This window comes from Lycium barbarum, chromosome 3 (genome assembly GCF_019175385.1).
Source record: "Lycium barbarum isolate Lr01 chromosome 3, ASM1917538v2, whole genome shotgun sequence".
In the NCBI taxonomy this organism is placed as follows: Eukaryota; Viridiplantae; Streptophyta; class Magnoliopsida; order Solanales; family Solanaceae; genus Lycium; species Lycium barbarum.
The window spans coordinates 143,477,213-143,489,244 of NC_083339.1; the positions used below are offsets into that span (position 1 = coordinate 143,477,213).

A 12,032-nucleotide genomic window follows, 5' to 3' on the forward strand; every position below is an offset into this window, starting at 1 on the left:
TATTAAATTCGCTTAACCTTATATATATATATTGAAAAATCTATTAAATATTTAATTGAGAATTCAGTTATTAATTATAGCATTTACCTGAGATAATTATAGCATTTACCTGAGGCTATTATAGGAACCTATAAATTTCAATTATTAAATTCGCTTATGTCGGTGACTTAAAACCTTTTTTTTTTAGTTCGCCGTACGAACGTATCAAGTTGAGAAGAAAAAAACAAGGTGATAAATAATAAAGAAAGTCAGCAACAACCACTCCATTTTTGACCAAATATGAAACAAATTGCCACAATGATTGGTAACAAACAAGGGAGAGACAGTCGCGTTGATAAGTGGGGATAAAAGAAGCTGCATCAGTCCTTGGTCCCTGGTTTTTATTGGTCCAGTACATAATTATCTTGTACCTTAGATCCTTTAGATATTTTCTCTTGGAATTTCTGGATAGAGGTCTAGATTTTCTGGCTGTTTATTTATTTCTTATATTATATGCTTTCACAATCACTAAAATGGGAATGCAAAAAATATAAGGCCATTAGGGGTGTAGTTCTTTTTAATCAGTTCTATGGTGGATTGCAGACATATATGCAGCATTTCCTTTTCTTGCTCTTCTTTCATTTGCCTGTATTATCTGGTGCTTAAATTTCAATTACTAGAAACTTCAGAAAAAATAAATCAATTAATTGATGCAAATTTAAGATTATGCTGCAAGCAGATGCCATTAAGAGTTGCACTTCACATTCTGCTGACCATGCATCATATGTAACATGGAGATGCAAGCCCCTATTAAATGTTTGGGAGTGCTATAAGTGAAAAAAAACAGCCCGGTGCACAAAGCATTTCGCGTTTACGTAGAGTTTATGGAAGGACCGTACTCCAAGGAGGTGTGATGTAAGTGATGACTATATATCTCACATAGAATGTGGTGGGATAGTTTTGAATATCCAATTTACAGTAATGTACGAGAGATTACTTCACTAGTCAGTCCATTGGCAAAAATAGAAGCAAATTGACATGTTTTTTTTTTTACCGAGGATGGTCCTAGATTTCCATTAGGTCCATTAAAGAACAGAAAGGAGTCTGCTTGGACCCATTTCTACGCACGCCTGCTGAAAAACAGGCCTTTTCATTACTCTGGTCTATCTTCACAACCCCAGCGTGCAATTTGTGAAGGGTGCATGTCGACATTTTTAGCCTAATATCGTCAAAACACTTGACCTCACCATCTTGGGCTACTAAATTTGATTTCTGACACCTTCTGAACTTATAAATTTTTGGCCAATTTTTTATATTCAGAAATTGTTGTATAGATTGGGAACACCAGTCTTTAAGATAATAATATTTGAACAGTTTGTTAAAGAAAAAAAACTTACTTCCTGCTTTAATAAGATAATAATTAAGATTTTGGGAGAGCATATGCAAGGAAAAACAGGAGCTAAATAATGACTTGGGATGCAACTCATAATCCCTTCAAAAAATAGAGCGGTGGCAGAGGTAAAGATGGTCGCTTCTCGTGAAAAAAGTAGCATAATCAAAGGGCAACATAACCGAAAAGACGTCACAACTTACAAATAAGACCAAAAAACTGCAAATCCCTACCGAAAATCCTGAGCAATAAGGATCACACTTGCATCATCGTAACACTGAAGCTTGGAACTTTAACCGAAAACCTATAATTGGAATGACAAATTATATAAAATCAATGCATGCATACATACAAATGTAAGAAGCAAAATCAGAAACAAAATAATTTAATCATAATTGCTGCCAAGGGTCTTGTGATGCACCAGGACAAAACTAGAATCACAACTCCACATAATGTGATGCTTTCCATGGTTGACATCAATCCAACTTGAACTATTTGACTTTTTTTTCATCTTGAGAAAATAAGAGTACCTTTTTGGATATATGATGATTCCGTCGGAAAAACTCTTAACTTGGTGGCTCCTTATTTCCATGATTAAAACTAGTGGCACCATTCATAGAGCTGTCCGCAGTTGAGGGCAACCAACATTTCAATGCTCAAACTGCATTTCCAGTCGACTCACAATAACCTAATGTGCAAATATGAACAACTCAATTGCTTAAAATCAACACCTGTCTACTCACGACATCTCAATTACTGTGGAGTGATTCCCCATACACGAACACAAGCATCCTCGCCAGAACTCACTATACTGTGTTCATCAGTAAAAGCTATTCCATATACTCCACCCAAATGAGCTCCTTTAATCGTGATTCGGTTCGACGCTGGCTTGCTGATGTCATATATGATAACACACGTGTCTAGGGATCCAGTAGCTACCATGGTGTTATCAGGTGACCAAGCCAAGCAATTTATTCGGGCAGTATGGTATAACATATTCTTAAGCTTCACCTTTAAAACATAATTTTTTTTATTAGTTACAGAATGTATGATATATCAAATAAGTTGACTACACAAGTAAAAATGATGATTATTACCTCACGAGATGCACGATCCCAGACGACAGCTTCTCGATTCGCATCTGCTGATGCAATCATGGAAACATCTGGAGAGTACTGAATGACAGTAATAGCTCCCCTGTGTTTTTCAAGGACAACCTCTTCACTGAGAGTATCACCCGTGATCGAATACAAATGCAGTTTACCATCCTGACCACCCACTATAGCTTCAGTTCCATCAGGTGAAATAGCAGATGCTGTCACAGTAAATCCGAGGTTTATGGTTGACAGCACTTTTGTACCACGGAGAAGAATGATTCCAGTTTCAAAAGAAACTAAAGTCACTTCAGGAGAATTAAGGGCAAGGCTTAAGTCCTTAGGTTGGTTGCCGACATCTATAGAATTTGCATCTCCGCATTGATCTCCAAGCAGAGATACTCTCCAGATCTAAGTCCGATCAAGAAGCAAAAAAATGCATTATAGCCAACAGTTATAAGGCTCCACTTTTGTATGATTAGACAAAATTGTCTGAGCATCATCCTTTTAACCAAAGGAACGAGAAGGAACATAGAAAAGCAGGAAGACTTAGAACCCAAAGTATCACACATAAAACAGGTGAAGTTCTTAGAAATGCCACATTATTGGTATCTACTAGAGAATAACTATAAATGAGATTATCAACTAATCATATTACTGGTAAAATTGGTGCAATAAATGGTGAAATAGTTCTTCTGTTAGATCTTTCAAAAATTAAGTGTAAAGACATCAATATGTTAGACAGGCACGGAGAAATAACTCCCATGCTTGTAAATTGATAATAGCTGATCTTAGAAGATACTTTCTTTATTCTCAGAAATATCAAGGGGAACTCCTCGGTTTAAATTTTAAAGCTGGCTTAAAATAATAAAGCCTTGACCAAGTACTTCCTGTTAAAAATAAGTTCAAACAGTATAAGATGGAACCATAGACACTAGCCAGATCTGTGAGAAGCCTTTTTCTATTCACAAAAAAGTAAATTTCACAACTCATTATGTGAGAAATGAAAAAGGAGTTCTCACAACTCACCTTATTGTCAAATGCACATGACACAATTTCTTCGTCCACAACTGCAAAGCATTTGATTTGAGAATTCACCTTTCTCTCTAATTTTCCGCTATATCCAATGCCTTGAATCCATTTAACAATCAAACCATCATAACTGCTAGACAGTATGATTTTCGGGTCACGTCTGAGGACAGCTAAGGAATTAACATTTTTCATGTGTCCAGAAAATGACACGGGAGATTTTTCCAGATCACTAGCTGAGAATATGGAAATAGTTCCGCCAAGAGAAACAGTAACAAGATGGTCATTTTGCCAGAGACAGCCAACTAGCATGTCCTCAACTCCACCTGAACCAGGAGAAGCCAGTGTTTTCTTCACTTTCCCTTTTCCATCATCAGATATGTCCCATACTTTTGCTGACTTGTCAGCAGAGACTGTGAGCACCTGAAATTAATAAATCATTCAGACAATGTAGGAATACTCGGAACAGGAAAGATTGACAGTGCATAATGGTAGTAGACTAACAAGCTACAGTTTTTAATGTTCATCCAATTTTAGCAATTTTGATGAAAAATATTCCTGGTTTTATGAGAACAGTATAATGAATTTTCGGCCTGAGAAAGCCAGCCATGAAATTAGTGTAATATGGCATACTCCTTGCCAATAACTTCAGTGTTTATTGGCATATTCAAGTGGCTTTCGCACTCTCAAGAGACTAAGTTACTAAACACTGAAAGCCAGATTAACAGGGAAAATAAATAAAAATGAACTAGCATGGAGATCCAAAATCACCTGTTTACTATCAGGACTCCAACTAACGGCATATATACTTCCTTGATGACCATCCTCAGATGACAGCTCTCCAATTATATCTCCAGTTTTGGCATCATAGATAATGCCCTTCTTGTCAGAGCTTACACTGATAAGTTTGCTTCCGTCTGGAGAGAACCTCAAACAATTAACAAAATTTGAATGCCCCCTGCAGGTCCACGGGAAAATGACACTTCAATCACAACCATTCCGAACGTGCTATCTATGATGCAATCATACTCATGTTATATTAAATGGCCAGATGGGTTGTTCTAAGAACATTCAAAAGTCGCTGAACTCGGACTGCAACTGTAACTATTGTTTTCCTTTGGAAATGCTAAGCATCGGCCTTAATCCCAGAAGGGACGAAACCCACATTGCAACAGGTACTGTAAAAGGTGGATAAAAAAGGGTGTATATGGTACATGCATGATGCAAGCTCTAGTAATCTCAACTACAAGAATGGTTTTCTCATGCATACCAAAATGAACCCTCAGAGGTCCTCATCATAGCATTGAAAAGTGCTTTACTTTCAGAGAAAGACAGGTCCTAATGTTCTCGACATTGTCAATCTTCTCTCTCCAGGTTACTGTTTTTACTGACTACTCTTCATTCATCAACAATTTTTTTTCTCTCTGCTCGCTTTGGACAAACAATTTGGAGAAAAATATTGTCAATCTTCTCTCTCCAGGTTACTGTATTTACTGACTACTCTTCATTCATCAACAATTTTTTTCTCTCAGCTCGCTTTGGATAAACAATTTGGAGATAAAAAAAACCATGTATTGATATTGATACTAAAATGAAAATAGGAGACACTTGTTCTGATTCGACATAACAGAAAGGATAAGGAACCTGTGAGACAGCTTGAATTTAAATGGGGGTCCTTCATAAAAGTTCACCAAAAAGTCTTCTCCGCACGTGGCTATGCGAAATGGTCTTGTGGGCTTAAATGCACAACTCAAAACTCTCCTTGAATGGCCATCAAATTCACCCACATTTGTTCCCGAGTCCCACCTGCCCAAGATAGTTCATCAGACAAGGATATTGGATATACACAGATAGCAATCTTAGGACATGAAATACAAATAGGGGCACTTAGAAAATGGCTCAAATGCGTTCTAGACTAGAATGAAAAGAAGAAGCACATGTAGAAATTCCTTATCCGTGAAGTTAGCTAAGCATTATTAGTTTTGCATATAGTTATTTCTTCATTTTCAACTTCACATCATGCCCTATCTACCTGCCTCAAACTTCCGACGTGGTCATAAATGCTGCAGAGAAAGATATTAGCAAATACAATGACATAAGATTCTCATTTAATCTGTGTCATGGTGTTTGACCTTCTCAATCAAATGGCAAAATTTTAATCCACGAAACATTTAAATTAAAAATATACGAGCTTGGTGTGAAATCTTTGTGATTTTCCACATCTTCCAGCTATTATTTTCAAGTATATCGGATAATCACAAATACGAAAGCCCTCGTTAGGATAAGGAAGCTCAATATAGTAGCCCTTTCAGACTTTCTTCTCTTAGCTCTCCATGCTAGTCAACAGCATCTAATGCTACGGTAAGGAGATAGCTTTTCACAAACTTAAGGTTGCTTTAATAAAATTACATATAAGAGCTTCAGGGTCAAAAGTCAGGCCATTGGTAATATTATAGACAACTATCAGTAAAGTAATTTTCTTTTGGAGCAGTGCTTTCAGTAAAATAAATTACTCAGATTGAACAAATGAGTCCTGATGGCTTCCTATTATTTAACAGTCTGGAAAGGTAAGGATTCTGTTTATTATTTAGTGTTCCTAGTTCAGCTTTCCCATGAGGAAGTTCAACAAGTTTTGAGAAAGCATTAGGTTAAGAATGGAAATGAACTAACTTATCTAAAATAAAAAAGAGAATCTGGAAGTGTGTCAACTGTTCTCCGAGAGATCTGAAGTCAAATTGATAGAAATTTCTGTCCATCTAAAGATGCCAACTAAATTCCATCAATTAGGAAGAAGGTGATTTCTTCGAACCACATATTTATCCTTGAGGACATTAAAAGGGCAACCAGTGCACGAAGCACCCAGCTTTCAAGCAGGGTCCGGGGCAGGGCCGCACCCCAAGGGGTGAAATGTAGGCATCCCACACGCAAGCATCAGTGATTGATCCCACAACTCAAACCTATGACCTACAGTTCAAAATGAAGACAACTTTAACGTTGCTCCAACGCTCCCTCCCCTTCATGATGACATTACTGATCAAAAATTTCAAGCACCTTATATTTCTTGGTTTAGAAGGATGGAAGCAAAATGTTTAGACATAGAACATGCTACATATACGTCAAATGGGTACGGGGAGATCACATTTCTGATCCAAATCCACCTAGAATATATAGCAATTAGCATCAAATCAATGTTAGACATTTACCTTGCTTGTTTAAAAGAAAAGTTAAGTCAATTCGAAATAGAAAATCCGTACTCAATCCGTATAAATAATGCATGTATAAGTTAAGACGGAATCTATGTACTCTATTATTTTATGCAGGATAGAAGATGGAATAACTAAACGTGCATAATTAATTCCTGCATAAAATAATGGAGTACACAGATTTCCTCATAACTAATACCTGCGCAGCTCTAACCAGCTACCAAACGACCCCTAACAGTATACAAATTTAGCAAAACAGACCGAAATTTATTGCTAAAATAAAAAGCAACAAGAAGAAACAAAATAGGAAACTAACATGAAAGCACGAACAAGTGATTTGCCTTTTCCATCACCAGAAGCAACAATACGCATTCCATCAGGTGACCATTGAAGATCATCGATCCGACCCGACAATACCCGAAACTCTTTCTTAAGAACAAAATCATTATGCGTCCCCCAGATCCGAACCGTACCCGACACGTCAGCAGAAGCGATCCATTCACCGTTAGGAGAGTAACGTGCAACGGTAGCTTGATAAGCATGTTCACCGTAAACAGCAACTTGTAGCGGGCGATCCAGATAACGGATAATAACGGATCGACCGTTAGTGTATAGGATGGAATTGGATTTCGGGTCACCTGAAATGAGAATACCGCGACCACGTTCTGTTGAAGGGATACAAGCGTAGGTTTCTTTCAGTTCAGCCATTAAGGGAGATTTGTGTTTATGGAAAAGGTGAAAATGATGGGAGATCAGGTGAAACTGATTTGGAAACTCATTTTTGGTCTCCATCTTTTTCCATTATTATCTGACCGTGCCAGCACGTTCTTCCTGAATCACACGTGTTCTCTTTTTATTAGATGCCTTCTTTTCTTTTTTGGGCAAAATTATTTGCTTCAGTTTTTACTCTTTCTCCCCTTTTTGGAGCCTGTAAATAGTCAAAGAGAGAAGGTGAATGGACATTCAGCGAAATTAAATTGTCGCATTTTAATTAAACGTGGTGTAACTATTTCAAAAAAGATTTCTAGATCAATGTCGCAATATGCCAAAACCAATGCGCAACGAAACTAAAACAAGTTAAGCTTCTTTATAACATTGTTATTTGTCCGGATATATATTTTTATTATTACAGAGAACATTGAACATAACATAACATAAAAATCAGCTTCAGAGAGAGCTTGATGTTAACTTTATAAAGACTAAAGTTTGTATGTGTCGCTATCATTTTAGTGTTTTCTTCTATTAAAGTTTGTAATTGAAAAACCAGAAATAATTTACATATCAAAGTCTAAGTTGAATTTGCAAAATAGAGGGTTACTACTATTAATATACATCTATTAATATACATCGAACTATGTAAAACTATACTACATTGTTTTTTATATTTGTACTAGAAGAGTATTACATGCGAAACTCTGGCAGGAAATTTTGAAAAGAAGTGGTCTTCATTTTTTGACCTCCCAACTGGACTACTGGAGTATGCCAACGACTGCCTTAAAAGCCCAGTTAGCATACGCCATGGAAACATTTGTGGGCGACTACCCACTAGAAGTAAGCCCACATAATGCATGGGGTCATTTTGGTGCGGTCTAAAATGTGGAATTTCTTGGGAATTGGCAAGTCCGTTGGGTGCAATGTAAACGGCCTATGAGCAATTTTTGGCCTTTCTTTTTGTTTGGGGAGTCCGTTTATTTGCAAAGATTTTATTATTTGAAGATTTGAAATAAAGCACGATGAGCTAGGTCCCAATATGTACTTCTGTGACGATTACTAGAAAAAATAGAGTATTTCAGATAGTGTATGTGCATCAATACTATATTTGACGTAGTTACTTGTTTATCAAAGATTATGAGAACCCAAGTTTACAACATTTCTTCGTTTATATTGATTACGTTCCTTTGGAAAAACGAGATAGATGGATTTGCCGTGGAGTTTGGTTTATGTACTCCAAAATAAAAGTAGGATGTAACTTCTATATAGTACTGATAAATAAAGTAATTAAATGGATTATATACAGTAATGTATACATTTTTAAGTTACTAATTCTACTTTTTATGAATTGTTGCTTGTTATTAGTATTATTTAAGTGATGCGACAGTAAGTGAATGATAGTGTAAATATTCTACAATTCACAACAGGGGAAGTTCAAAAAGAAGCCAGATCCATATAAGTAGTAATAAGTATAATACATAGATCACCAGCTAGCAAACATAAATTAATATACGGAAGATATACTTCGCGTTTCAGACTAAGAGTTGGCTAATAATAAGTGCCAGAACATACAAATAAACACCAAATTACACGGACAACAAAGTAGGTAAAATCCACTGATAGCATTAATTAACGACATCCACACATGATATATATGCCTCCTAGATTGTCCATAGTCGTTACTTCTTAGCGCTTACGATTCGCCGGTTCCTTATGGGCATTGAAGTAAACAGTAGCGACGGGAGCGCCGAGATCAAGCTGTTGTGCGAACAAGCGAGTGCAGAAATGAGACCGAACTACTGGCGGCTGCAACATTCCTGGCATTGGCGCTTTCTGTTGGAACAGAACCAGTATGTACCTGTGGATCCCCACCGGTGGACGTGGCCCAACATACCCCAGGATCTCCTTCCCTGCAATTAATCAACAAAGGCATATCTAATTAGGTTAATTAGTTCACATGGAGCCTGGGTTATCCCAACCGCCTTCATCGGAAAAATTACGCTATTTATATATATAAGGGTTAAAATCTTATTTTATGTGTTTATATTGAATGTTGAACCCCCTTAACATCAATCAAAAGCTTAGTTCAGGTAAAAACATTTTAATTTACGTAGAGCACGCAAGTTTGAATCTCACTAACAATCCTTTTTTTAACTTTTGAACTCCCTTGTCAAAAATTCTACTTCCGCCACTGGGTTAATTGATTGGTGCTGTTAAATTTGGATCCATTCAGAGAGTAAAGACATATTTGTGCTAAAATATTAACGATGGACATGTCTGTCAAATTTCGCATGGTTAATGGCCATAGTTGGCCTTTTTTCCGTAACATTAATGTTTTAAATCATCCATGGTAATTCGGGTCCTAATATGTTTCATTACCTGCAGTAAAATGTGAAGTGAGATGTGGAGTGGACAAGTGGCAGGAAAAATGCTTACTAGGCTAACTCCAGCTTACACCTAGCTGTACTTCCTGGTCTCGCACGTACTTATATGAGAATTCAGACAAAAAGAACAAGACGAAACTTGGTCTTTAGATATTTACTCTTTTCATATTTAGGAGAGTTCTCTTCTTGATCTCGTCTTTTATGTAAAGGAACAGAATTTTATTCGTAAATTCAGAAAGGGAAAACCGATTCCTGAAAGACTGCTGATCAATTGGGTGAAATTGTGCTTAAACAACCATGTGATCACTTACACCACCTGCGTATTGTGAGTGCAATAGCTTCATCTTTTACTTAGATAGCTTCCTTATTCTTACTGATATACTACTAACGAGAGGGGAAAATTAGAAGCTGAAAAAAAGATATTTACGTAGAACACATATGCGCCAAAATTCGTCTTCGCTTATTGCCTGGGATTGCATTATTTGGCTTTTAATTTACAAATTAAGTTACTTTGAATGATTCATGTTTGCATGAGATTTAAACCACCCGAAACTTTCGATGTGCTTGTGAAATATTCCATGATTAAAGACATTTACCTCGAGCAACGTTGCCGCGCCCAGGTATGTCTGTCACAATCCTGAAGCAAAGGAGAAATTAAACGTGTACGTACGTGAGAGGTAAAAATACAAAGAAAAATATTCAGCAAAAGTACATTTAAAAAAATGGGCGATCAGATGTTTTTGCTAAGAAAAAATACTGACCAATGCACCAACTCTCTCATAGTTGGTTCACTTGGACTGGGAGCATCCGGGTCCGTCATGACCTACACCATCAATCACCACGCATGCATGACAAATAATTCTTTTTCACACTTTTAGTATATAGTTTGTTGTGGCAAGTTATTTAATTTATTTTTGAAGTAATTAGTCTCACTTAACCCCGGTGAATAAAGCTTAATCAGCGCGTTAACATGTAACAAGCTGCAATAATATGTCTGACAAAGAAGAGGAAGAAAAAAAAAAAAAAAAAAAGGAAAGAACAAACCAGAGCGTAAAAGTCAGTAGCCTGGCCACCCAAGGTGATTTTTGGAGGTTCAGTGGCAATAGAGGGTTTGATATCGCAGCCATTTGTAACATGTTTGGTACCAAAGTGGACAGACATAGTGACACTAGGCACGAACATGTCCACTACATCACCAATTACTCGTCCAACCACCAACGGATCAACTTTTGCAGCCATTAGCTAGAGGGAAATATGTCAATTTGTTGGGAGAAAATCAAATATTGATAACAGTTTTTTCTTTTTCTTTTAGGTAACTAAATATGGATAACAGTTATTAGAAGGCAATGGGGTTTAAATAGCAGTCGGAGAATAAAATCGTAAATGATTTTGCTCACCTACGTTCTGAACATGCACAGGGCAATAGAGAAACAAGGCAACACGTGGCGATTGATTAACTAAAATCCTAAGAATTTCTTATAAAGTGTCGACACGCGTTGTTTCTAGGAGAAAATTCTGCCATCCGTTACAGAAGAAAAGGGAGGAAAGGAGTATGGAAATGGATGCAACAGCTAAAAAGTAAGTGTTACTGTGCTTAAGTCAAGGAGATGAAACAATTAAAGGCGTTATTTAATGGAGTCCTACATGCTTTACCTGCATGTACGCAACTTTATTATTGCTTCAAGTTCTTTTCTTGTGCTGTTTCCCGGCCAGAATCCCCATGCCCCTATGAATACACAAAGTTTTCGGAAAGGTCTTTTCGTCACACTATTTTGACCATAATGATCCAAATGGAATAAATTCATATGATTATTTATGTCAAATTTAATAATTTATACTTAATTAATGTCATTTCTATCTTTTATTTTCAAAATTTATTTTAATTTAAAATTATACAATAGAGGTTATGGTAATCTATATATATAATAAAGCTATGATTAGAATAGGTGATGTGGCACCTCTCTAAGGCCGTGATTCCTATTTATCTTTTTTCTCATTTTTTTGCCTTTTCTTTTAATATTTCTCTATTTATACAATCCAATTATAAGAATTAATTAAAGTCATTAAAATCTAATAATTACTAACCCCAAAGGTGGCTTAATAATTAAAAAATCTGATAATTGTAACTCCTACGTTTGACGTTTTTATAACCGTTTTAGGGAGAACCTTTGATTAAATATAAGAAGAAAAGTTTCAATTTTAATTACTCCCACCTCCTATTCTTTTTTAGTGGAAAGCTTAA

The 12,032-nt window shown here is 36.4% G+C and overlaps 2 protein-coding genes across 3 annotated transcripts; both read right to left on the reverse strand.

The window, feature by feature from the left end:
• Positions 1 to 1,489: 1,489 nt before the first annotated feature.
• LOC132633242 (actin-interacting protein 1-2) lies at positions 1,490 to 7,531 on the reverse strand. Of its 2 annotated transcripts, XR_009579611.1 has the most exons (7): positions 7,012 to 7,531; positions 5,137 to 5,298; positions 4,264 to 4,450; positions 3,493 to 3,915; positions 2,467 to 2,874; positions 1,900 to 2,380; positions 1,490 to 1,673 (listed from the first exon to the last, which is right to left on the reverse strand). XR_009579611.1 is itself a non-coding variant. In XM_060349519.1 (6 exons), the coding sequence occupies exons 1-6, from the start codon at positions 7,485 to 7,487 to the stop codon at positions 2,123 to 2,125; spliced, it is 1,914 nt and encodes a 637-aa protein (XP_060205502.1). In that variant the 5' UTR covers positions 7,488 to 7,531; the 3' UTR covers positions 1,490 to 2,122. The 2 variants fall into 2 exon arrangements, 1 of the variants encoding a protein (XP_060205502.1); XM_060349519.1 differs by having other exon boundaries at positions 1,490 to 2,380.
• A 1,308-nt stretch (positions 7,532 to 8,839) lies between these two features.
• LOC132634332 (protein MOTHER of FT and TFL1) lies at positions 8,840 to 11,129 on the reverse strand. The gene is made up of 4 exons (XM_060350596.1): positions 10,835 to 11,129; positions 10,552 to 10,613; positions 10,387 to 10,427; positions 8,840 to 9,316 (listed from the first exon to the last, which is right to left on the reverse strand). Exons 1-4 carry the CDS (start codon positions 11,027 to 11,029, stop codon positions 9,093 to 9,095), a joined length of 522 nt encoding a protein of 173 aa, XP_060206579.1. The 5' UTR covers positions 11,030 to 11,129; the 3' UTR covers positions 8,840 to 9,092.
• Positions 11,130 to 12,032: the final 903 nt, after the last annotated feature.

Coding starts and splice junctions, on each gene's coding strand:
- LOC132633242 (XM_060349519.1), bottom strand. CDS start 7,487: ATGGAGACCAAAAATGAGTTTCCAAATCAGTTTCACCTGATCTCCCAT. Junction 4,451..5,136: donor AAATTCAAGCTGTCTCACAG/GTTCCTTATCCT, acceptor GTGGACCTGCAG/GGGGCATTCAAATTTTGTTA. Junction 2,381..2,466: donor GGGATCGTGCATCTCGTGAG/GTAATAATCATC, acceptor TATGTTTTAAAG/GTGAAGCTTAAGAATATGTT.
- LOC132634332 (XM_060350596.1), bottom strand. CDS start 11,029: ATGGCTGCAAAAGTTGATCCGTTGGTGGTTGGACGAGTAATTGGTGAT. Junction 10,428..10,551: donor ATGAGAGAGTTGGTGCATTG/GTCAGTATTTTT, acceptor CCTTTGCTTCAG/GATTGTGACAGACATACCTG. Junction 9,317..10,386: donor GCGCGGCAACGTTGCTCGAG/GTAAATGTCTTT, acceptor GATTAATTGCAG/GGAAGGAGATCCTGGGGTAT.